This window comes from Thermothelomyces thermophilus, chromosome 1, assembly GCF_000226095.1.
Source record: "Thermothelomyces thermophilus ATCC 42464 chromosome 1, complete sequence".
Classification (NCBI taxonomy): Eukaryota; Fungi; Ascomycota; class Sordariomycetes; order Sordariales; family Chaetomiaceae; genus Thermothelomyces; species Thermothelomyces thermophilus.
The window spans coordinates 2,433,633-2,456,601 of NC_016472.1; the positions used below are offsets into that span (position 1 = coordinate 2,433,633).

Sequence of the window (22,969 nt, forward strand, 5' to 3'; positions counted from 1 at the left end):
AAAGGCTTGGTAAACGCAGTATGCACAGTACGGAATATATCCTTACCGTACTTGCTTTGGATTTATTAGTATGTTACTCCGTACGCTATGTGCGATGGCTACCGTGCTTGGCAATTGATAAGTGCACGGTGCACGATCATCGGAAAGCTTCCGGGCTGGCCGCACATGCGGGAAGATCGCGTGGTGGCAGTCTGCGCAACTGACCTACAGCGCTCCAGCACGTGGCGTGCTCCCACTCAACAGAGATCCTGGAAAGCCGGCCGTCGGTCTTGGCGAGGGGGGCAGTCGCACAAAACTCTTAGGGTTGCATCAGAAGACAGGAACGAGGAAAAAAAAAGGTGATCGCTGTGCCTGAATGTCGATAGGCATTTCGAAGGGTAACATCATAGACAAATATAACTACACGATAGAAAAATAGCTACACTTGGAACTACAAAGTAGGATACGCTTGATTATGATGATGCGCCTCCTTGTAACTTACACAGTACACTAGTACGGAGTATTGAACTCGTTAATCGGCTGGGAGTTTACGTACTGCGTAATCCGTACTTCGTACACACATAAGGGATCTTGTTTTCCCCGCTCTAACTCCGTCATGCTCCTCCCCTTCTTCAACCGGGGTCTGCATCCCGTTCCTCTTATGAATGCTGACCATGGATGGTCTGCGATCAATACATCGCCACTGTTTGAGATCGAGGCATTAAATAAGACAAGCACTTTGGATTGGGGCTCCCAGCTAAGTACACTGAGGTATTCTAGCTTATTCACCTTACGTACATACGTCATGTCGCGCTGGGACATTTGTTCCGAGAACCTCGGCTTCTCTCGAGGGGCATACAATACAACAGCAGAACGCCGATTGCCTAACAAATAGTTACCAACAACAACTTTTCGATCGGATCAACCCCACCAAGCAAGTCTCAGGCCCAGAGATACACACCAGGCTCACTTGTTACCACGCAACCTCCCCGTACAATCATCTTCAGCATCCATATTATCTCGGGGCTTGACGATCCTCTTCGAGGCCGGATCAAAGTAGTTTATCGAGTACCAGGGCCGAGGAATCCCATCGACCCGCGGAGACAAGGAGTCAAGATGGTTGTTACAGGATTTAACTGCCAGTAGGTCAGATCTGGCTGACCCACCAACAGGGATGATGGACCAGGGTTCGATATATATTTAGACAGCACCTCCAAGAATCAACGCATTTTATCACCACTTCTGCAGACCTATACCACTGGTCCGGGAGTGCCGCCCACGGCGCGAATACCGCTGTGGTGTCATACTATTACAGCCTTCTGAGCTGTAGCGATTGTAGCCAACCGAGCTGTAGCAGATGTATAATTAATTATTAGGAGAAGGGATCCGCAGGACGTAGATCCTGCTTTTCGCTCTGAATTGTTTCTCTCAAACCTGACAGGGAACGTGAGACGGCAGAATAGACATCTAGACGATGTAATATCAATAAACAAGAGGTAATAATTAATTATCTCGAGTAGGGATTGATAATTCAACATTAATACATGGAAGAGATTCACTTACTCTTTGCCCGAGTGCGGCCCTTTCGTTCCTTCGCTCCCGCTCCCGCTCCCGCTCCCGCTCCCGCTTCCAACAGGACCGTCGGAAGAACTTCCAGAAACGTCCCCGACGACCCCCTCGGACCACAAGCCGCCCTTCTCTTCGTCCCCGCCCGCCGCCTGGCCGGGGCGGGCCTCCCGGTCGTCGTCGTCGTCCTCCTCCTTCCTGGACCGCTTCTTCATGTGGTGCAGGCCCGTCTTGTGCTCGGTGTGCACCTTGCTGAGCTGGCGCGAGCCGACGAGGCAGGCGACGAGGAGGCCGAGCCCGGCAAAGGCGACGTACATGACGTACATGTTGCGCAGGCTGTCGAAGTAGGCCTCGCGCGCCACCCGCCGCTGCGGCTCCGGCAGCCTGCCGACCAGCCCCACGCTCGACGCCGCGTTGCTGCCCGACAGCAGGCGCGCCGCCTCCGCCCCGACCTCCTCGACCAGCCGCGGTAACTGCCGCTCCATCCCGTTCTGGAACACGACGCTGCCGATGACGATGGAGATGGAGGTGAAGAGCTGCCGGATAAAGGCAAACGTCCCCGTCGCGGCTTCAGGGGGGAAGGGGAAAGGGGAAAGGGAAAGAAACCATCAGCGATTTGGTGCGAACACGGAACGTTCGGAGCTAGGGTAGTTTTAGAGGGGAGGGGGAGATTGAGAACTTACCGGCCATGTCGCGCGGCTCAACCGTCGTCTGGAGGGCGATCAGAGGCGCCTGGAAGTTGGGCCCGACACCCGTGCCGGCGATGAGCTGGAAGATGACGATCTTGGCCCAGTTCGCCCGCGGCTCCAGGTCGGTGAACAAGCCGAAGCCGAGCGTCATGACGGCCATGCCGAAGATGATGCAGGGCAGGTACCTGCCCGTCTTCTTGATGATGATTCCCGTGGCCGCGGACGTGAGGGAGAGGGACATGACCCACGGGAGGATATAGACGCCCGACATGAGCGGCGAGGCTCCGAGGACGGCCTGGAAGTAGAGCGGGAGGTAGTAGCTGCCCGAGATGAAGACGATGCCCTGCAGGGCGCCGACGCCGAGCGACGCGGCGCTGGAGCGCTTGGCGAACAGGTACACGGGCACCAGGGGGAACTCGGCCACCTTCCACTCGATGGCGACGAAGATGCAGGCCGTGACAATGCCGAAGACGAGCAGGCAGACGACCGTCGGCGAGCCCCAGGGGTGCGTCACGCCGCCGAGCTCGAGCCCGAGCAGGAACATGAGGGTGGCGCCCACGATGGTCAGCGACCCGAGCCAGTCGACGGCCGCCAGCCCCTGCCGCATCGGCGTGCGCGGGTTGTGCAGCTTGAGCACCAGGGCCAGCACGACCATGCCGACCCCGGAGATGGGCAGGTTGATGTAGAAACACCACCGCCACGTCACCTTGCTGGTGAAGACGCCCCCGAGGACGGGGCCGACGGCGGACGCCACCGCCCACACCATGCCCATGACGCCAAAGTAGACCCCTTGCATCACCGGTCAGTTCTCTCGTTCCCTCATCTTTTTTTCTTTTACTTATTTTTTTTTTTAATTTTTTTTTTAAAAAAAAGGTAACGAAAAAAAAAACTCACCCCGCTTTCTCATCGAAAACAAGTCGCTGATGCATATGTTGACGAGGATGACGATCCCGCCTCCGCCGACGCCCTGGAGGGCGCGGGCGACGATGAGCATGGTCATGTTGACGCTGACGGCGCTCAGGAGGGAGCCGACCCAGAAGACGGCGACGGCGATGAGCATGATGGGCTTGCGGCCCCAGATGTCCGAGATCTTGCCCCACACGGGCGCCGCCGCCGCCGTCGCCAGCATGTATGCCGACCCGATCCACGTGTACCCGGCCGTGCTGTGGAACTGCTGCGCGATGGTCGGCACCGCCACCGTCACGATGGTCACGTCCAGCGCCGCCAGGAACAGCGCCGACGCCAGCGCCAGGATGATGGCGGCCGTCTGGAGGGCGGTGCGCGTCTCCTCGGGCGCCGCCGCCGATGCATCCGGTGCTGCCGGGGCCGCGGCGGCAGTGTCCGTGCTGGAGGGTTTATCTTCTTTCGAGCCATTGTCGTCGTCGTCCTTTTCCGAGTTGCCCTGCAGTTGCTGTGACGATGGCTCCGGGTCAGTCTGCTTGACGGGTGGGGAGGACAACGAGGCCGTGTCATCGCTGCTTGGCATCGCCGAGTCCTTCTCCTCCGGTCCGAGGACCCGGTCGGAGCCGGCGACGGTCATTTTGGCCCTTAAATGCGCCCCCGTGGCGACTGTGGTTCGAGAGGCTGAGACCAAGTGCCTTGTATTCCTCCAACCCGGTCTGTTCGGCCGGGGACGATCCTGGGCCAAGAATGGACGCCACGTGCGCGGTCTTGTCCTACGGAGTAGAAGATATTAACTCCTAGAACCCAGCTTCAGTGTCTGCGAACCAAGTGCGGCAGCTCTTCCTTTCACGCTATGGGCCCGAGCAGGCGGTTTTCGTTTTCCGCGTTGTTAAGGCTCCTGGCGGCAGAAGGAAAAATTTACAAAAAAAGTTGGCGGGACAGACTGGCATTTGCTCCCCAATGACGGACACTGTCGGTCAAGTGACACGAGCGCGCAGGTTTGCCCAAATACCCCGAGACGGCTTTGGCCCTGGAACCCCCGAATAGGGGGTGTGGAGACCGGCCGGGTCCGATACCCGGGCGGAGAACAGGGCATCGGTGTTCAGCGCCGAGATGCCAACTCGGGCCCATGACGAGGCCATGAGGAACAGAAGGGCATCGCCGGCGAAGCTCATGTCACAGGAGACTCCGCTCTCTCTTCCTGGTCCGTTTCGGGCGGATTGATTGGATGGGTTGGGCTATGAGATATTTTCTTTTCCTCCAAGCGCCGTGTGTCCAGGGTGAACTTTATCCAACAAACCAAAGTTCGCTCGTATATCCGACTTAGGGCCGGCACTGGCAGTTGCGGAATTTTCAAAAAGATCCCGGTTGCAGACCGGCAGTGACTAATTCGGCCAGAAGCCCGGCCAAAACGCGCACGGACCGTAAGAGATCGTCGGTCTGGCAAGTCTGCCCCAAAAAAAAGAAGAGGAAAAAAAAAAAAAAAAAAAAAAAAAAAAAAAAAAAAAAAAAAAAAAAGAGAGAGAGAGAGAGAGAGAGAGAGAGATGACAAACACGCTCCCTCTTCAGAAGGGCAGGTCCACAGAAGCCACTAGGTTACGAGAGCAAAATAGCTCGCTCGTATTGTTTCTATTAGATGTCTTCAAACAGTCCAGGATCCAACTGGCGTTGCCCTCAACGTTACCAGAGCACCGCGAGTCTTGCGAGGCTTTCTCTATCACACCTGCGCTGGCTGGCCGCGCTACTGCCGCGTTAACCAACGCCGTGGTCATGCAATCCGATATCTACATTAGGTCGCGCATAGTATGTACTCTGTGCAAACGAGCATGCAGAACAAGGTGATACCTCAGCGACGCGCGCGCGAGATAGCAGCCGCGCTCAGCGCGGTCGTCGACGCAGTCCGTTCCACGCCGCTGGCCGTAGCCGCAGGGGCCGGCGTGGTGCTTCTCGTCGGCGGGGCGGAGCGATTGTGCTGCATGTGCGCCTGGACAAGGTGACCAGCAGCAAGAGCAGAGCAGAGCGAGAGCTCACCGGCCAGGACGGCCGCCGCGATAATCCGGGCCAGCCGACGGGCATTCTCTCCGGGGCTCGTTGGGTGGGGACCACGGACACCGAGCATGTCGAGCATGGCCGCTTGCGGCTCGAGAATCGTGCCGCCACCCAGGGTGCCGACCTCGAGTGAGGGCATCGAGACAGAGATTTGCAGGGAACCGCGGAGGCTTGAGACACAAGTTAGCAAAACCGGTCTGCTGCTCAAGAGCATCAAGAGGAAGAAGGGGGCGTGTGGCAAACTCACTTCTTCATGATTGTGATGCAGTTGGCGCTCTCCACCACCTGCGCCGGGTCCTGGCCCGTTGCGAGGAATACGGCTGCCACAATGTTGGCTGCGTGTGCGTTGAATCCGCCGACCGAGGCTGCCATGGCAGACCCGATAAAATTCTTATTGACGTTGAGCTCCACCATGGTGTCGACATCCGTCTTGAGGACCGTCTTGACAACCTCGGGGGGAATGATGGCCTCGGCAACTACACTCTTGCCACGCCCGTCGACCCAGTTGATGGCGGCAGCCTTCTTGTCCGTGCAATAGTTGCCGCTGACCGACACGATGTTCATGTCTTCGAAGCCCTCACTCTTCATGACGCTGAGCGCGTGCTCGACGCCCTTCGAGATCATATTCATGCCCATGGCGTCCCCGGTCGTCGTCTTGAACCGGATGTAGAGGTTTGTGCCGGCAAGAGCCGTCTTCATGGTCTCGAGGCGAGCAAAGCGGCTGGTCGAGTTGAAGGCCTTCTTCATGATCGACTGACCCTTCTCCGAGTCGAGCCAGATCTTGGCCGCGCCGGCCCGTTCCAGAGTCTCAAAGGTAACGCACGGACCGCGTGTCATGCCGTCCGAGGTCAGAACGGTAACAGCGCCGCCGCCCGAGTTGATGGCCTTGCATCCTCTGCTGGTGCTCGCGACCAGGACACCCTCGGTGGTAGCCATCGGGATGAAGTAGCTCTGCCCATCCACAACCAACGGCCCGGCGACGCCAACCGGGAGGGGCATGTACCCGATAACGTTCTCGCAGCAGGCGCCGTGGACCTGCGCCCAGTTGTAGTTCAGATACGGAAGCTTAGAGTCCGCCAGCATGCCCGTCAAGTCGGCCGTCGCCTTGGTGCGAGAGATGATACTCCGGCGAACCCTGACGGCGCGGGTGAAATCCTTGAGCGTCTTCTCGAGTGCATAACCGGGGATCTTGCCGCGCAGCGAGAGAGAAATGATCTCCTCGTCGTTCAGTTCGTGAGCCCGCTTTTCCATCAGCATCTTTTCCATCTCTTCCTTGCTGCGCATGACAGGAGGCTGCCCGGAAGGCTTAATCTCGGATCGGGAAGCAGCCTGGGACGCTTCGCCTTCGTCGTCGGTCAAGGCAGGCGTTGGTGGAACAGACGGGGGAGATGGCGGGGACCTGTACCCTCCAACCGGCAGCGTGGCCGACTCGGTATCGTTGAACTTTTGGGCCTCGGCGAGTTCCTTGGGGTTGATGGGGTGGTCAGGCACATTGGGATCCTTGATGCCCCATCTCGCGGCGTTGAAGAGATATCCGTTCAGCGCCACGCTCATGGCCAAGGCAACCACAATCCACTTGGACAAGATGGGGTCTTCGAGACTCTTGAGGATGCTGCCGACCATCCGGCCGCCGACACCGTAGTCCCCAAGCTCGGTAAAGCCATCATCTTCGCTCTGACCAACGTTGTGGGGCAGATCGTAGTGAACGGACGGGAACTCGAGTTCGTAACGAATCGGGGTGAGTACCGAGACGATGGTTTCGCGGCCTTCCGACTTGGCCGCTTCCAGGATGATGTCCAGCCCGTTTGAGGCGACCTTGAATGGGTCAACGGGAGGGGGTGTGACAACTCCGCCCAGGCCTCGGGCCCACGACGAAATGTGAGAGATGGAATCGCCGCTCCGGAAAGGGATGGAGCAGAGATTGAGGGCGTTGACCAGGAAGAATCCAGAAACCATCAGGACCTTGAATTTAGGAATATGAGTGCTCTTGACCTGGCGGCCAAAGATGGTGTTTCCTGGCTGATCCTTGCCATCGGCCCGGGGCCAGACGTTGCTCTGAGCCACATTCTCGGCGACCCGACGGCTCACGCCATCGTCCTCGAGAGCCTTGCGCATCTCGACGTGGCGCTTGATGCGGTTGATTTCGAGCTTGATGCAGAGAATAGCAGTGTAGAAGGAAAAGAGCAGGATGCAGTCAAAGAACAGGATCCAAGCGGCCAGAAAGCAGAACTGCTGCAAGCCACCTTGAACGCCGGACACGGCGCCCAGAATGAGGATGCCAACCTCGATGGCGTAGTCCTTGACGATACCGAAGCCCTTCTCCTTGATCGCGACATAGATAGCGGACTGGATGAGACTGCCTGGAAGTTCCGCCTTCTTAGACCCGCTTTCTGGCCTGCGATGCTCGATCGCGTGAGACAAAACGGCTCGCGTGAGGACGATGTTCTTCTCGAAGCCAATAGTCACGACCAAGAATGGCAGGCCTTCGGAAAGCAAAACCATGGAAACCGGGACGCCGAGCTTCGTAGTAACGAAGAGGCCAAACAGGAAGGCAAAGGTGGAGGAGAAGAGGACGCTCGTGGCGAGCCAGAAGTTGGAGCCCATGCGGCGCATCGAGAGGAAAAGCGAGACGAAGGTGAGGTGCATGGAGATGTAGCCCAGGGCCATGATGACGATGTCGAGAGTCTCGGCATTCTTCAGGAGGTCAAGGAACTCGACCCAGGCGTTCTTGGCCCACCTCACCAGGCTGCTTCTCGTCTGCACTCTGGCAGCCTTCATGATCCACATCTTCTTCTCCCGGCCGTGCTCCGTCTCTCGTGTCTCTTGCGAAGGAGTGCCGTTTGGAATCTCCTGCGCAACCGAGAGGAACTCGGGTGCCTGGTCATAGGGAACGGAGAAAGCCAGGGCGCTGTCTTGGGAATAGGTCGTGAACGAATTCGAGGTGGCGGGCAGTTCCCGGATCGACAGGTTCTGGGGAATTGGCACGGCATTGACCAGCGGAGGGGCCTTGGAAGGATCCGTCGACATCGAGTCGGGGAAAACGAGCGTTAGGAGCGCCAGGTGGTCGGCATTTGGGGGAATGGGAGCGTCGGCCTCGAAGGGCTGCCATTTCCAAGCGGTATCCTCAGCGGCGCGCAGCAGGCGGCTGCCCTCGACGAGCGAGGACCAGTCCGCCTTTCTCACGCTCCGTGCAGCGTCGAACAGGCTCTCCTCGAGCAGGCCAATGTACGAGGAGCTCGCCAACAAGGCGACGATGACAATGGTATGAATAGGATGCGTCGAGGTGATCCGAGAAAGGACTTGCAGGAGCGGCGTAACCTTCTTGTTCAGCCAAGACGGCGCGACGGTTTGCGACGCCGGCTGACCCCCGCGAAAGCGCGAAGGGAGGAAGTTGGAGCCGATCATGATTCTGTAGGAAGAGTACGCGACTACCGGAGCTCAGGGGACATGGAGCGTGTTCGTGGACGATGAAGATGGAACCTGAGCCAAGACACGCGCGGTTAGCCTCCGGCATCGCTGGACCTCGCGTAACGATCCGCACGCCAAATCCATGACACACTCCGCATGGGCGGGGGCCCATTGGGCGGGCACCAGAGACGGGGCCACGGGGCTCGGAGACTAGTCGGACTGGCACATAGAGAAAGAATGTCTGCGGGCCGCACAATGGCGATCGAGGAAAAGGAGAGACGGGGGAGCACAAGAACATACCGAAGTGCAACTGGCGGCAGCCGTTGATCGCCTAGATACAGTCGAGCTAGAAGCAACAACCGCGAAATACGTCAGAATATGCGGCCTGAGCGCCCTGCGTCGCGTTCGTGTGGTATCGGGGACGTTGGTCAAGATTTCGGCAATTACCTATCACGGGCGATCGTAGCGGGCCGACGGCGCAGACTTCGTGACGGGCGAGTGCACACGAACTGACGGGCTCTGTCAGGCACGAGTGCTGTTGCTATGCTGTATCCTCCCCCAGTTGATGGACGATTGAAAATGTTGAATTGGCGTCCGAGGAGGAGTGCGGGAAGCAAACAACCGAAAGAGGCCCGGGGGCTCGTCTCGCTTCTGAGGCGGTGATCGAAGTTTAAAAAAGAATTCCGACCATCACCGTTTTCTGGTTCGACCGCCTGAAAGCACTTCCGAGTGTGCGCCATGCATCCACGGTCAACGACCATCGAACCGCTATTGGTCTGGCTCCAGGTCTAGCCAATCCAGGCTAGCGTGGGGGGGCGGCGGGGGGGGAATTCGGTGGCTTGGCGAAAGTGTCCAACAGCCCTCCCCGTCTGGCGGGCAGCTGCTAGCGCTAACAGGCTCCTTTTGTCCTCGACCCATGTTTCCTTCCTCTTTCCAGTTAGCGATCTGCTCCACATGAAGTAGTGCCGCCATTTTTTTCTCCCTGGGGAGGCGGTCAAGTGCTTTGGCGGGTAATGATTGTCTTGATCGATGGATTGATATTGTTCTTGATCTCCCCTTTGTCTTCGGAAGATTGGAGTTGGTCACGCCCGGCCTCGGGCCCCCTGCTTTCCCTTCCGACTGAATTTCAGATTCCAGTTTCCGAACTGCACGGCAACCCACCGGCAGCAGACCGGCGCTCAAGACCAACTCGGACCCGCTTTGAGAAACGGACGAAGAAGGAGGGTCGTCGTAACCTTGCCAGGCGCAGCCACGCTCTGCCACGCAAAACCTCCCGCAGGGGCGCAGAATCCAACCCTCCATTGAAACAATGACAGGTCCTCGCGGTCTGTGGACGATTCCATAGTTTCCCGTCTTCATCCTACCCTGACAAGCATACGTCACCGCCTTTGTCGGCTGCTAACCAAATGGATGTATTGTGTGAGGTAATCCGTATTCCGTCCCATGTTTTGGATCCGCGCATGTCCTACGCAGCAGTTTTGCTAATAATCAGCCTTCCCTGCCAAGCGCTCTCGTTTCAGGTACAGCCGTTTGTTGGTGCTGCAGTGCCAAGACGCCCCGCGCGCAGCGACAGTCCCATGCACGGCTATCTTATCAGGGCCATGCCATCACCCCTCCATCCACAGGGGCGAGATACACTACCACCTCCTGCGCACTCGACGCTACACTTCTGCTAGCCTGGTACGAAGCAGTGGATGTAGCTTCGCTTCCAGCGGTTGCTCGTGGTCGGAGAGCACTTAGGCACGAAATGTAACTCAGATCTCGAAATGCGATCAGATTTCACTAGCTGCGCTTCGCACGAAACGACCCGTCTCTAGATCAGGTCCATCTGAATCATCACAACTCGCTGCCGTTAGCCCAAACTTCAGCCATGGCCGACCCCGCGTTCAGGCCCGCGCTGCTTGTTGTTGACATGCAAGAGGACTTTTGCCCTCCGGTAAGCAATTCGAACACGCCTCGGATTCCGATCGCGAGATTCCTCCCCCCCCCCCCCCCCGGCCCCCGGGGGGTATATGAGCGGCACATCCCGCATCTCAAGCACCCGATGCGTTGTCCAGGTACCCCAGTTTCGCCGCTGAGGTGATATTGCCAGGAGTCAATCTGCTTTGCAAGACAGCATGGCCCGTTTCAGCACTTGATTGTCATTCAACCGGTTCCCATTCTTCTTCGGGAGGCCGCGCTACCCCGTCTTCTGCACCGCTACAAATCAGTTTGACCAAAAACAAACCCTGACACTGCTCATCAACAGAATGGCGCCCTCGCCGTGAATGAAGGGCGGGACATCGTCCCACTGATCAACGAGCTCCTCGCCCTGCCGTCGTCGACGCTCCCGCTCAAGATTGCCACCAAGGACTGGCACCCGCCGGACCACGTCTCGTTCGCGAGCAACCACGGCGGTGACGACGGCCCGCCGAAGCGGCCCTTCGTCGACACCGCGACCGTCACCAACCCGCACAACCCGGCCGAGTCGTACACGACGCGCCTCTGGCCGGTGCACTGCGTCCAGTCGACCGCGGGGGCCCGCCTGGTCCCGGAGCTGGACGCCGCGCGGCTCACGCACACGGTCGAGAAGGGCACCGACCCGCGCGTCGAGATGTACAGCGCCTTCTACGACCCGCTCACCCGCCCGCGCGTGTCCGACAGCGGGCTCGCCGACCTGCTGCGCGCCCACGCCGTCACCCACGTCTACGTGGTCGGGCTGGCCGCCGACTACTGCGTGCGCTGCACCGCCGAGGACGCCGTGCGCGAGGGCTTCGTCGCGTACGTGATCGAGGAGGCGACGAGGGCGGTTGACCCCGACGGGTGGGAGGGGTGCAAGCGGGAGATGGAAGGGGTGGGCGTGAGGATTGTGACGTGGGAAGGGCCGGAAGTGAGGAGGTTGTTCGAGGGGGGACAAGAGAAGTGATAGGTTAGTTACCTCGACAGAAAGTGGAATAATTATGTTGTAAAAAAAGCGAATCGGGTCACACCCTTCTTCAAATTTAATAGTGATTTCTTCTAGTAGAGATCTCTCTCGAGAGAAGTGGTTTCCTCGACTATCGGGCCTGGAACAGCACTGTAGCAATAATTCCGGTATGTCAACACAGCAACTGGCAAGTCGAAAATGCCATGTTCGTCAGAATAGCTAACCACCCTCGTTAGCTATCTGGAACTCGACTAGCTCAGGCCATACAAATAATATGTGCCAGACACAAAAGAAAAAATGCTGATTATTTCATTCCTCATGCATCATCATTAACTTGTATACAATTGAAAAGAAACCAGTGCAGACAAGCAAGCTGAATGTGCTCTAGCTCTGCCGATTCGATACCTCAAGGACCTCCGGTTCCGGCGCCAGATTCCGCAGCCCCAACTCCATCCCCCACACCAAAATCTGCTCAGTGGCCCACGCGGATAACGCCGGCGGCAATGAGCTTCTGGATCTTGGTGCGCACGTTGGGGTTCTTCATGTGCTCCGCAAGCGCGGCGGGGTCGGACTGCGCCTGCTGCAGGATCGCCTGCATGACGGGGTCTTGCATGATATTCATGATCTGTAAGTTCGCACGGTTAGAAGAAAACCTGTCCGAGACCACCGCCACCATCGAGTGCGTGTGTGTGACAAGGGATGACTTACCTCGGGATCCCGCATCAACCGCTCCCTGGTCTGCTCCTCCGTCTCGTTCTCCCGCGCCGCATACATGGCGGCAAACGCCTTCTGCTGCTGCTGCTCGATCTCCTTGGCGTTGGCGCCGTTGTGGTGCTCGGTATCCACGTTGAGGGCGTCGGTGCAGGCGTCGATGCACTTGCTGTACTCGCGCATGCCGAAGTAGGCCTGGGCCTTGCGGATGTAGGCGCGGATAAACTTGGGGTCCTTCTTGATGGCCGTGTCGCAGTCCTCGAGCGCGCTGGGGAACTCGAGCAGCTTGATAAAGGCGGCCGCCCGGTTGCTGTACCCGCGAGGGTCGTCCGGCGCGCGCTTGGTCATCTCGGTGTACGCGGCCACGGCGCCGGGCCAGTCCGACTCCTTGAACTTCTTGTTGCCCTCCTCGCGGGCCTCCTCGGCCTTGACGGGGTCGATGTAAGCCTTGCGCGCGGCTTCGATCTTGTTGCGCTCCGCGGTGCGCAACTTGTTAACCACTTCGGGTGTGCGGTGCTCGCGGAGAGACTGGTTGTAGAAGTCGATGGCCTTGGCCAGGTCGCCTGTCTTCTCGTACGCGGTACCGATGCGGGCGTACGACTTAGCAATCAGCTTAAAGTCGGCGTACAGGTTACGGCCCTCCTCCACCGCCTTAGTGCACGTGTCAATGCAGGCCTGGTAGTCGCCCTTCTCGAAATAGGCGGCGCCCAGATTGTTGAGGTAGGTGATGTCCTTGTGCAGATCCCAGGCGGCCTGGTAGTGCTTGATCGCCTCGTCAAAATTGCGCTTCTTGTAGTTCTCGGTCCCGAGAAGCTTCTCCTTGTCGGCCGCCTCCTTCGCCTTCTTCTTTTCCAAGGCCTCCTCGTCCAGCTCCTCCGGTTCCGGCTCCGGCTCCGGCTCCTTCTTTGCTGGCTCGGGCTTCTTCGCCGAGGCATCCGTCATCGGGACGTCCTCTTCCGGCTCGACACGCGAGTTCGAGGAGCTGGCCGCTGCCTCGGGCGGCGTATCACGCATCTCCATATCGACGCCCATCAGCACACCGAGGACCTGGATCATGCGGGGGTCGCTGAAGAGCTCCTGCATGTTGTTGGGGTTCTGCCGGATGGACTGCAGCTTCGCCATGAAGCTGGCGTCGGCAAGCAATGAGCTCGTCTTGGGGTTGCTGGCGAGCTTCTGAATCAGGTTGGGGTCGTTGAACATCTTGCCAATACCTCCCGTCGGGTCGAAACCGCCTTGCACAAACACTGTTAGCTACCCCCGTTTGCGTTTCCTTGTCCAAATAAGGGAACCTACCGGCACCTCCCGCCTCTTGCTCCATGGCCCTCTTCACCGACGCCAGATCGTTCTTCATGCCGGCATTGTTGGGGTCGAGCTTCAGGCCCTGCTCGTAGGCGTCATGGGCCCCAAGTAGATCACCCTTCCCGTACAACGCGCTGCCCTTGCGGCCCCAGCCCTTGGGCCAGTCAGGCTTCAGCTGTGTTGTCTTCTCGGCATCGCTCAGGGCTTTATCCCAGTCCTTCTTGGAGGCATATGCAGCTGATCGGTTGCTATAGAGGATGTGGTTGTTCGGGTCGAGGGCAATGGCCTGTGTGAACTTGTCGCTGCGTCAGAGAGTCAGCTACAATCCCGTTCTTTGTGACATACATGCCAAGGCTAGGCGTCTCAACTTACATGGCTTCGTCGAAGTTCTTGGCCGCGATGGCCTTGTTGCCCAGAGCCTTGAGCTCCTCCGCGGTTGACATGGTGAGGTCTGCAGGTGAGGGGACGAGAAAAGAAGAGGGGTAATCAACCTGTTGGGTATCTTGCTCGTCTTTCAGAAGGTCAAATTGTCGAATGTTGACCAAAAAAAATAGCCAAACAATCACAACTTGGTCGTCGAGGAATTTCAGTATCCCGACATGGCAGCCTCGTGGAAAGCTCTGGACTTTCGATGCCCTTCGATGAGGATCTAAGTTCGTGATTGGCGGTTACCACTTGACAAGCTCTCCACAGAGAGGGGCGGGGCAATTCTCGAACGTTTGGCGGGGTTCCTGGCGAGACAATGCAGCCCCTCAACTCCAAAACTCATTATCAACAGGGCCTCGCATAATGCCATCTAGCAGGATAATACGTTCTTAATGTGTATATCGCGCCTGAACACCCTTCTTACGTACTATCTTTCTGTTTCGATGGTTTCTCGAAGATTCGCGGAACATTGCCGTGAAAATTGACCATGCCAGCCTCAACCGGACACCAACAAGGTCGCCTCGAGCGTTCCGACGTCAAGGAGAGGTGATGGAGTGATCAGATCTCTTCCCGACGTGAGGAGCATTGGCGGATTGTTTGCTCCCTCTAGGTCTTCATCGTGCAGTTGGCAGGTTCCAAACTGAAGTGCTGCAGCATCCCCCAACGCCAAATAATAAAGACCGCGGTTCTAATTTGCCCACCGTCAACAAGAACGGTGATCTGTATCTATACCATGGGAACGTGAACCAGCTTAGTGATGGTCGTCCCGTCCGGCAGGATGTCAGCACGCTCCTCGAGCCGATAATTCCCCCACCACGGCAGAAGAATAGTCACCACTGTCCAATACATGACGCCGAATGCGAGGCTACGTGTACCCCGAGTTAGCCTAAGTGCGCTACAGCTCTCTGCAGACAATCAGGGAACATAAGCCAGAAGTACTCACACCGAGATGCCCACCAACGCATAACTAACCCTGGACAGATGCGCTCCCCAGCTCTCTCCGTTGTAGGGAATAAATGGCGCACATAAGAGGGCAATGGACAGGGCCGCGGAGAACCAAGCAGCGGGCAGAAAGGCCTTGTACGGACGCTTCAGGTCCGGGCGAGTCCAGCGCAGGCGAATCAAACCGACGGCGATGGCAAGTGAGAAGAATTGGCCTGGGTAGCCTTCGACCTCTAGGATGAACGAATAAATGTCCTTGTAGGGGATGCTTATGACGATGACAGATGGGATATAGTGCAAGATCAGACCACCAAGCGGCGATCCGAAGGGACGGGAAGATGAGAGCGCCTCGCCAAAGGGAATGATACCCTGGCGTGCAATCTCCTGATTGAGGCGCGCCTATGCACGTCGTAATTGCCGACGAAACCATAAGAATCTGAATTCCTTGTTTTGAAGAGGGAAGGATGGAGATGGAGGGGGAGACGCATACCAGAGCAAAAGTGACGACCATGACATTGCCTGCTGCCGAGACAGCCACGGCCAGGGGCAGAAGATGCCTCCCTAGATTTTGACCGAATACTCTCTCGAAAAACAGAGCGGCGACGAGCTCGCCGCCATGCTTGATCTCGTCCAGCGGAACGACCGAGAAGTACGCCACGTTGGTGAGCAGGTACAGCACGCACGCCGTGACGAGGGCCGTGGGGGCCGCCGAGCGGAGCGTCCGCACGGGATCGCGGACCTCGTTCATGACGTTATTGACGCTGGCCAGGCCGGCGTAGCTGTAGAAGACCTTGAAGAGGGCCGCGCTTATGATGCTCCAGTTCCATACGGACCCTTCCCAGAAGCCGTCCCACGTCGTGGGAAAGGCGCGGGGCCCGAGCTCGGACGAGTCCAGGCCGCCACCGCCGCCGCCCGGGACGACCACGCCGGGCTCGCCGGGTGCGTACCGCGTCACGACGACGACGCCCGCGGAGACGGTCATGAGCAGCACCAGGCCGATCTTGACCCAGCCCAGCACGTTCTGCACCGCGATGCCCGCCCGCATGAAACCGCCGTGGAGGACGGTGATGGCCGTCATGAGACCAATAGCCAAAAGGCGCACCTGCACGGGGCGGCCGGCAGCCGCGCCCTCTTCCCCCGCCGCCGCCGCCGCCGGCGCGGTGCCGCTCGGCCCCTCCTCCCTCTTTCCCAGGGCGAAGAGCAGGTACTCGCCAAAGACGATGCAGTTGCTGGCGGTGAAGCCGAGGAGGAGGGCGTGGACGGCGACGAGGAAGGAGGCGAGGAGGCGGGGGCGGCGGTAGGTGAACTCGAGGTAGACCTTCTGGCCGCCGGAGCGCGGCAGCATGCAGCCGTACTCGAGCGCGACGACGAGGGCGCACCAGCTGACGAGGGCGCCGGCGAGCCAGAGCAGCAGGCTCAGGCCGACGCTCCCGACGGCGCCCAAGATGGCCCCCGGCGTCGCGAAGATGCCGCTCCCGATCACCCGCGACACGATCAGGATGTACGCGCTGCTCCACCCCAGGTTGCGCCCCAGCACCGCCGTCTCCGGCACCACGTCGTCCTCCACGGACCGGCCGGGCGCTTGGCCAACTCCGGGCGGCGGCGGCGGTAGCAGCGGCGGCGCGAGCACGAGGCCCGCCGTCTTGGTCGGGGAGAGCGCGTTGTCGTCGTCGTCGTCGTCGTCATAGCGCGGGGCCGAGGAGAGCTCTCGCGGGCTCGTGGTGCTGCGGAGCAGCGGTGTCTCTTCGTCTCCCTCGACGGGGAAGTTCATGGTCGAGGTTTTGTTTATCACGGGTCAGTCTTTTTTCTATTGATTAATTATTATGTTCTTTTCTGGTTTCGATGTTCAGAACTTTGAAACTCTCAAACCCACATATCAAGCTTGTTCAAGATGTAGGAAGAAGAAGAAGAAAAAAGGCATGGGAAGGCGGCACCATAGTCCAACAGGCACACAACCATATGTGATGACAGCCATCTTCGCTTCGGGTTCCTGACGAACAGGAATCCCGATAAGCAATGAGGGTGATATGACGAATGGGCTGGATTTGTCAGGTTTGGCCGCAAGGCCAAGGGGTACTACACAGTACATGAGAAACTGGGGGGTGAATATTGCGTGTGAAACAGCGCCCGCGTTGCTTCCTTGTCGCGTGTATAAGGCGCGAGATTGCGTGCTTAAGACGGCGGGACAGCAGCCGAATGATGCTGACTTATACCCCACGTCAATGCATAGGGCTACACAGAATCGGTTCTCAGGTTGCCTGCTGTTCGGTTAGCTTTATCTTCACAACGCGAACCTCTTTGGCAAGACAGAGGGATTTTTAGCGGCATAGGCTGGACATTTTGATATGGTTTCTCAGGAAGTTGTTATCCCATCAGGTCGAGCAGGGGACACAAATGAAGTGGTATTACTGAATTATTCAATCAGCAGGCTCTGTACGACTTGAACTTTGTCCAATGACGACCAAGGATTATCATGTTATCCCATTTGGCTTCTCCCATATGCATGTCCAACCCCTGCAACGTTATTGGCTAGCAAGGAAGACATTCTTTGGTCAGGTACGTCGTCCGAACGTACGTATGACCTTTTTTTGGGAATCGATAGCTTGAACAAGCCTTGGGATCACTGGCTTAATATATAAGATATGTCCATTCTGAGACAAACAAAACATGTATGGGCTTATTCGATCAGATTTATTGTAATTACTTCTAATTAGCGCTGCTGTGTTGTTGTGCAAACCTCTTCTTGTGGAAAGAACAAGATTAGGATAATTAACAAAGATCGCACTTCTACGAAACCGAGAAAGCACTGCCGCCGCCGGCGAGAGCGGTCAAGTTCTGGTTGCCCGTCAGGATGATGGGCTTCTCGCGGGGCAGGGCGTCGAGGACGGCGTCGGGGAGGCTCAGGTGGTCCTTGACGACCTGGCGCGGGGTCAGGGCGAGCCACTGGGCGACGCTGATGTCGGTGAACTTGGGCGCCTGCAGGACCTCGAGGAAGACGAGGTCCTCCTCGCCCGTGTTCTCGACGTAGTGGCCGCAGGCGGCCGGCACGTAGCCCACGCCGGCGGCCGTGAAGTCGTAGGTCCGCGACGACGCCGGCGCCCCGTACACGGTGATGCGCCCGGCCCCCTGGAGGAAGAAGTTCCACTCGTCCGAGGTCGTGTCTTTGTATCGCGCAGATTGTCAGCTCTTTTGGGGCAGAGAAAGAGAGGGAGAAAGGGAGGGAAGGAGGGAAGGAGGGAAGGAGGGAAGGAGGGAAGGAGGGAAGGAGGGAAGGAGGGAAGGAGGGAAGGAGGGAAGGAGAGAAGGAGGGAAGGAGGGAAGGAGGGAAGGAGGGAAGGAGGGAAGCAGGGAAGGAGGGAAGGAGGGAAGGAAGAGACATACGCCAGTGAATCTCGCGCAGGGCGCCCGGCTGCACGAGGACCAGCGCGGCCGAGAACATGCTGGCTACGCGGAAAGTCAGGGGGTCGAGGATCTTGATGGAGCCGCCGGGGACGGTGTAGGGGGCCTGTTGGGACCAGTGGTACGTGTAGGAGGCGTTGCCGGTGATGGCGCCGGCCGGCGAGGTGACGTTCTGCTCCGAGATGTCGGCGGGCGCGGGGGTGCCGTTGAAGATGTAGAGCTGGTCCTTGGGGAGGTTCTCGAAGGCGTCGACGCCGGCGCGCAGGTCCTTGCTGAGCACCTCGACCGGGTTCCGGAGGAACAGCTCGGACACGAGGAAGGTACCGTCCTCGGTGAAGTCGCCCTGGTCGAACACGAGCAGGAACTCGGCGCCCTTCTCGAAGGCCTGGATGCTGTGCGGTATGCCGGCGGGGAAGAACCACACGTCGCCGGCGCAGACGTCGTCTACGAAGTTGCGGCCCTCGTCGTCGACGGCGGCCACGCGCACGCTGCAGTCCCGTCAGCTCTTTTCTTTTCTTTTCTTTTCTTCTTTTTTTTGTTTGTTTTTCCCTCTTTTCTTCTCCTCCCCCTTTTCTTTCCTTCCTTCCTTATCAAGGTACATACCAGCCCTTGAGAATCATCCCCCACTCGTTGGCCGTGTGCCAGTGCAGTTCTCGGTAGGCATTCGGGGCCAGGCGCATGTCGACGCCCGCCATGGCCTTGGCTGCCGGCAGGACGTCAACGTTCTGCTGCCTCGCCCAGCCCGAGTTCTTGCCCGTGCCTGGGCGGTTGTGGGACAGCCCCATGGGCCACATCAGGTTGGGCATGTCCCCCGCGTCGGTCCGGGGGGGCGCGAAGAGGTCGGGATTGAGTTTCTCGTAGTCAAAGGTGCCTACAGCCCAGACCAGGCAATTCATACGATAATTATGGTCAGCAGAACTCTTCCGGCGCCGTGTCCGTGCAGGGACCGTTTGCGCAAAAGGAGCTCACGCACGTGGGCCGGGATCCGTGTTCCCGTTCTCCCCACGGATCGGCTGGGGAGGATCGGCGCTGTCGAAGTCGAGGTAGAGCCCGAGCTTCGCGTCCGCTTCTTGCCCGTTGACGAGCTGCGGATTGGGGACAATGGCCGAGTCGGACTTTTCCGGGTCGGGCAGCGGAGCGTTGCCCCCTAGAAGGCCCGAGTCTCCTCGGAGCGAGCCGCTGCTGGACGTGACCGTCGGAATAGGCGGGCTGACGCCACCCACGGGGCCCTCGTTCTCCCCACAATCGCCAATTCTAGATATCGTCAGTCTCCGCTTGTAATTAATACATTAATGATGCCTTTCAGACGGTGGAGCACTCCAGGCACGTACTGGGGTCTGGGTAGTCCTAGTGCGCCGAGCCAGAGGAGGGGGTTCAGCAGCACGATCAGGGCCCCTTGCCAACGATGCATGGCCGATGACTTGCGGAGAATAAAAGAGCGTCTGGTGTGTTGTGTTGCTACTCTGAGGATTCGAGTGACGATGTGCTGTTGGAGCGGAGTTGAAAGACAAAGACTTGCTCAAGACCAGAAATACTCCAGTCATTTAATTATACCTGAAACTCATAGATCCTATTCCCGGACTCACGCTTGTTCTAGCTGCCTTTCCTTCCATATCTTTGTGGTAGGAACCCGTATTCGTCACCATTACTTCGGCGCGTTCGAGACGCCCTTTCCATGCAGTGCACTTAGTCACTGTCCCCCTCAGCCACGTTTATCTTGTACCGCTGCGCTTGGTCGCATCCGAGGTCATGTTGTATGTATATGACCCTGCTTCGGGGATGTCCGCATGTGCATAGAGTGAGGTCCTTATTTATCCCCGAGTCGCCGAATCTCTCCCGAATCATTCCAAACTTACACAAGTCCCGTCCCCTCCCGCATCATGGGACAGAGCCATTTGTGAGAGAGGGACGAACACTTGCCTGATTGAAACTTCCAATACCAGGTCATAATTATCTTTCTCCAGGTCCCGGGGTCTGGCATAATAACATTCCAGGTTGTGCTAGATACAATAAGAGCAAATGAGAGTTCCGCTGCACGCACCGCTGCATCATACGTAGGTCAACAATTTGAAGTTCCCGTCGTGCGTATCGAGGAGATAGGTCGCTCAATACCTTAGCTCTTCTTCCAAAGCCGATCTGTCCGAGACATGGCCACGCTTTGTGTGCATGTGTTCTGTACATCCGGACCACGCGCAGTAATTCGAACAATTGTATTCCTGCTTCTAATGCCGCAGTACCCTTTTCTTTCGAATCCCGGTCTTCCGAAAACGTTTGGTCTGAGACGACAATCAACATCAGGTACGGAGCACGGGAGACGCATAGGTACCTGAACATCTCTAGGTTTGACACGGACCATGTCAGCTCGAGCATGAACCAACCCGCAGATGCTTTGACCCAAAGCTTCCCTTGGGTGCCTGCCCACTAGTAATTACCTCACCAAAGCAGGCAGGAAGGCAGGTCGGTAGCTACCTGGTAGGTAAGAGCAGGCCACTTCAAGGCCGTGCACTTGTCGTTCATGGCTGGTTCGACCTGGGAAAGAGCACCCTTAGGGTACAACTGGGTAAAAGTTGAGGCCCGTGTGGCTGGGAAAACTTGAACTTCTTTTCTTTCTCGGGACATAACAGGTTTCCATTGCTCTTCTGATTAGACCTACCTCATCCATTCGGATTTGTTGTTCCTACATAGTACCTTGACGACCTATCAATCAATCAAGCCATTCGTTCGGGCTCCCCTATCTTTCTCTGCTTGACCTTTCAGGTCTCGAAAACTCTTCACGGCACGGCCATGCAACCGCTTGTTCGTCCTTGGTGTGCCACAAGACTGGCTGTGGTGTAGTGGTCGGCGAGTCAAGACCCTTCAGGGGCAGGTGGAAGGTTGATTACAGCAATCCTTACCGGGGCAACCGGTGGGCACTCTCGGAACCGGCGACTCTCACTGCATGTAATTATACACAGTAGGCTTAAGTGGTGCTCAAAAGGGTTATGACGCAGCAACCCCATAGATTGACACTGGCATTGCTGCAATCCGCCGGGCCCACGCGAGCTGCAACCAAGCCAAGGCTGAGCGTAGCAAGCAAGGGGATAGCAGGGTAACCCGATCCGCGTTCACCCACCCCCTGCACTGAAGGCAAATATGGGGAAACGGAGCAAACTGGGGCAATCATGTATGTACGAATTGGCGGACAGAAGGCGGTTTTGGGCGCTCGAGACAAGCTGCCATTGTCTGTGCTTCACGTTTGTTTCGGTTTGAATTCGGTCAGCGCTCAACTCTCTCCTTGAGCTGACTTTCATCCCGCTTCTCTCCTCAACAAGCAATCAACTTAACTATGTCCCTTCTTCATAGCCCGCAACCCGCTCCTCTTCTTTCCCTTGACACCGCGTGCCCTCGGGTCTCTCTCGCTCTCTGTCGCATACACCTCGCAAGCATGCGCTCAGCCCTGGGCCTCTCATGCGTCGGGATACACGGTCGAGTATACGGTGCTAGTGACGGTCTCCGTCACAGTCACGGGCTTGCAGGTCGGGCTCGGGTCCCCCGGCGGAGGAACGGGGCCGGCATCTATGCAGTCGCCATCCGAGTCACGGACGAAGAACCTTGGAGTCTGAGCGTAGATTACGTAGACATTGGTACCGTTGATGGCGTTGCTGAGAGCAGTGAAACAAGTTTCAGCCCATGCCCCTCGCCCGACGAAGCTTCCATTATGTTGGGACGGTGATTGAAAAAGGTTAAGGTACTCACAATTGAAAACCCCACGAGGTGTTCACATCACAAGGAACGGTCACCTCGTGCTCGCCCGCAGTCGTCGGCACGTCGGACGCCACCTGGATGTAGAACGGGGGCCAGTCCACAAAGTTGACCAGATAGATGCTGAACTTGGTCGGATCGGTGTCGACGCTGCTCCAGGTCACCCGGTACGTCTCCCCCTTTATCAAGGTGGAGTTCGCGACGGGCTCGAGAAATTGGATGGCCGAAACGAGCGGCGCCGCGAGGGCGAAAAGGGGCAAAACACGCATCTTTTGCTTTGGACCGCGGCGGACAACAGGGGAAAAGAAAAAGAATGAATGAATGAACGAAAGAGTGACTGCAGTCGAAGTCGCGACAAACGAACGGAGATCAAGTTGGATGTGGAAAAGACGGCAAAGGAGGGAGTGGTTAAGAACGAAATAGCCAAGATACTGGCGAAATCAAGCTTTCTGTTTTTGGATATAGCTGTTAACTATACGAATGGCCCCATCCTCACCCTTGCTCTCTCCCCATGCCACCCAAGCTCGTCCAACGATACGGAGTACGGAGTAATTCTCCACCGTCGCTTCGGGATAACCCCTGTCCAGGAGTGATTGTGTCAAACGTTAACCAAAACATCTAGATCTGGGCGATGTCGTGTATTCAATGCAAACAAGAAAACCGTTCCCCGGCACCCAAAGTGCCCAAGTTTATATGCTATTTTGGAGCCATTTTAGACAATGTGCTTCCTTTGATCGACACAGTCCGGTACGCGAGGCCGGTTGATTTTCCACGTGGTGGCGATCCTTGTAGGTTCCACCATGGGTAAGAATGCTCCGATCACAAGTGACTAGGTTACACTAAATTAACTTAATGAGCTAACTACATAGTATACACACGTGCGGCTACGAAGGTCTTCAGAAAACTTTGTGCATAGTATGGTATGTCAAAGGAGATGCCGAATCCGAACATC

General features: G+C 57.5%; 6 protein-coding genes across 6 annotated transcripts; 1 reads left to right on the forward strand and 5 right to left on the reverse strand.

Moving 5' to 3' along the window:
- Positions 1-1,496: 1,496 nt before the first annotated feature.
- On the reverse strand, positions 1,497-4,098 carry MYCTH_2295353 (uncharacterized protein). The gene is made up of 3 exons (XM_003658879.1): positions 3,129-4,098; positions 2,229-3,023; positions 1,497-2,113 (listed from the first exon to the last, which is right to left on the reverse strand). The coding sequence occupies exons 1-3, from the start codon at positions 3,772-3,774 to the stop codon at positions 1,539-1,541; spliced, it is 2,016 nt and encodes a 671-aa protein (XP_003658927.1). The 5' UTR covers positions 3,775-4,098; the 3' UTR covers positions 1,497-1,538.
- An 885-nt stretch (positions 4,099-4,983) lies between these two features.
- MYCTH_114008 (3-hydroxy-3-methylglutaryl-CoA reductase) lies at positions 4,984-8,591 on the reverse strand (the record flags this gene model as incomplete). Its single annotated transcript, XM_003658880.1, has 2 exons — positions 4,984-5,356; positions 5,434-8,591. The coding sequence occupies 2 exons, from the start codon at positions 8,589-8,591 to the stop codon at positions 4,984-4,986; spliced, it is 3,531 nt and encodes a 1,176-aa protein (XP_003658928.1).
- A 1,776-nt stretch (positions 8,592-10,367) lies between these two features.
- On the forward strand, positions 10,368-11,569 carry MYCTH_2295355 (uncharacterized protein). Its single transcript, XM_003658881.1, has 2 exons — positions 10,368-10,530; positions 10,843-11,569. Exons 1-2 carry the CDS (start codon positions 10,465-10,467, stop codon positions 11,497-11,499), a joined length of 723 nt encoding a protein of 240 aa, XP_003658929.1. The 5' UTR covers positions 10,368-10,464; the 3' UTR covers positions 11,500-11,569.
- A 2,925-nt stretch (positions 11,570-14,494) lies between these two features.
- Positions 14,495-16,776, reverse strand: MYCTH_2295358 (uncharacterized protein). Its single transcript, XM_003658882.1, has 3 exons — positions 15,368-16,776; positions 14,879-15,276; positions 14,495-14,800 (listed from the first exon to the last, which is right to left on the reverse strand). Exons 1-3 carry the CDS (start codon positions 16,646-16,648, stop codon positions 14,662-14,664), a joined length of 1,818 nt encoding a protein of 605 aa, XP_003658930.1. The 5' UTR covers positions 16,649-16,776; the 3' UTR covers positions 14,495-14,661.
- An 888-nt stretch (positions 16,777-17,664) lies between these two features.
- Positions 17,665-19,687, reverse strand: MYCTH_2122542 (uncharacterized protein; the record flags this gene model as incomplete). Its single annotated transcript, XM_003658883.1, has 5 exons — positions 17,665-18,038; positions 18,259-18,764; positions 18,880-19,147; positions 19,250-19,530; positions 19,608-19,687. 5 exons carry the CDS (start codon positions 19,685-19,687, stop codon positions 17,665-17,667), a joined length of 1,509 nt encoding a protein of 502 aa, XP_003658931.1.
- A 1,400-nt stretch (positions 19,688-21,087) lies between these two features.
- Positions 21,088-22,462, reverse strand: MYCTH_2295362 (uncharacterized protein). The gene is made up of 3 exons (XM_003658884.1): positions 22,012-22,462; positions 21,601-21,917; positions 21,088-21,498 (listed from the first exon to the last, which is right to left on the reverse strand). Exons 1-2 carry the CDS (start codon positions 22,284-22,286, stop codon positions 21,722-21,724), a joined length of 471 nt encoding a protein of 156 aa, XP_003658932.1. The 5' UTR covers positions 22,287-22,462; the 3' UTR covers positions 21,088-21,498; positions 21,601-21,721.
- Positions 22,463-22,969: the final 507 nt, after the last annotated feature.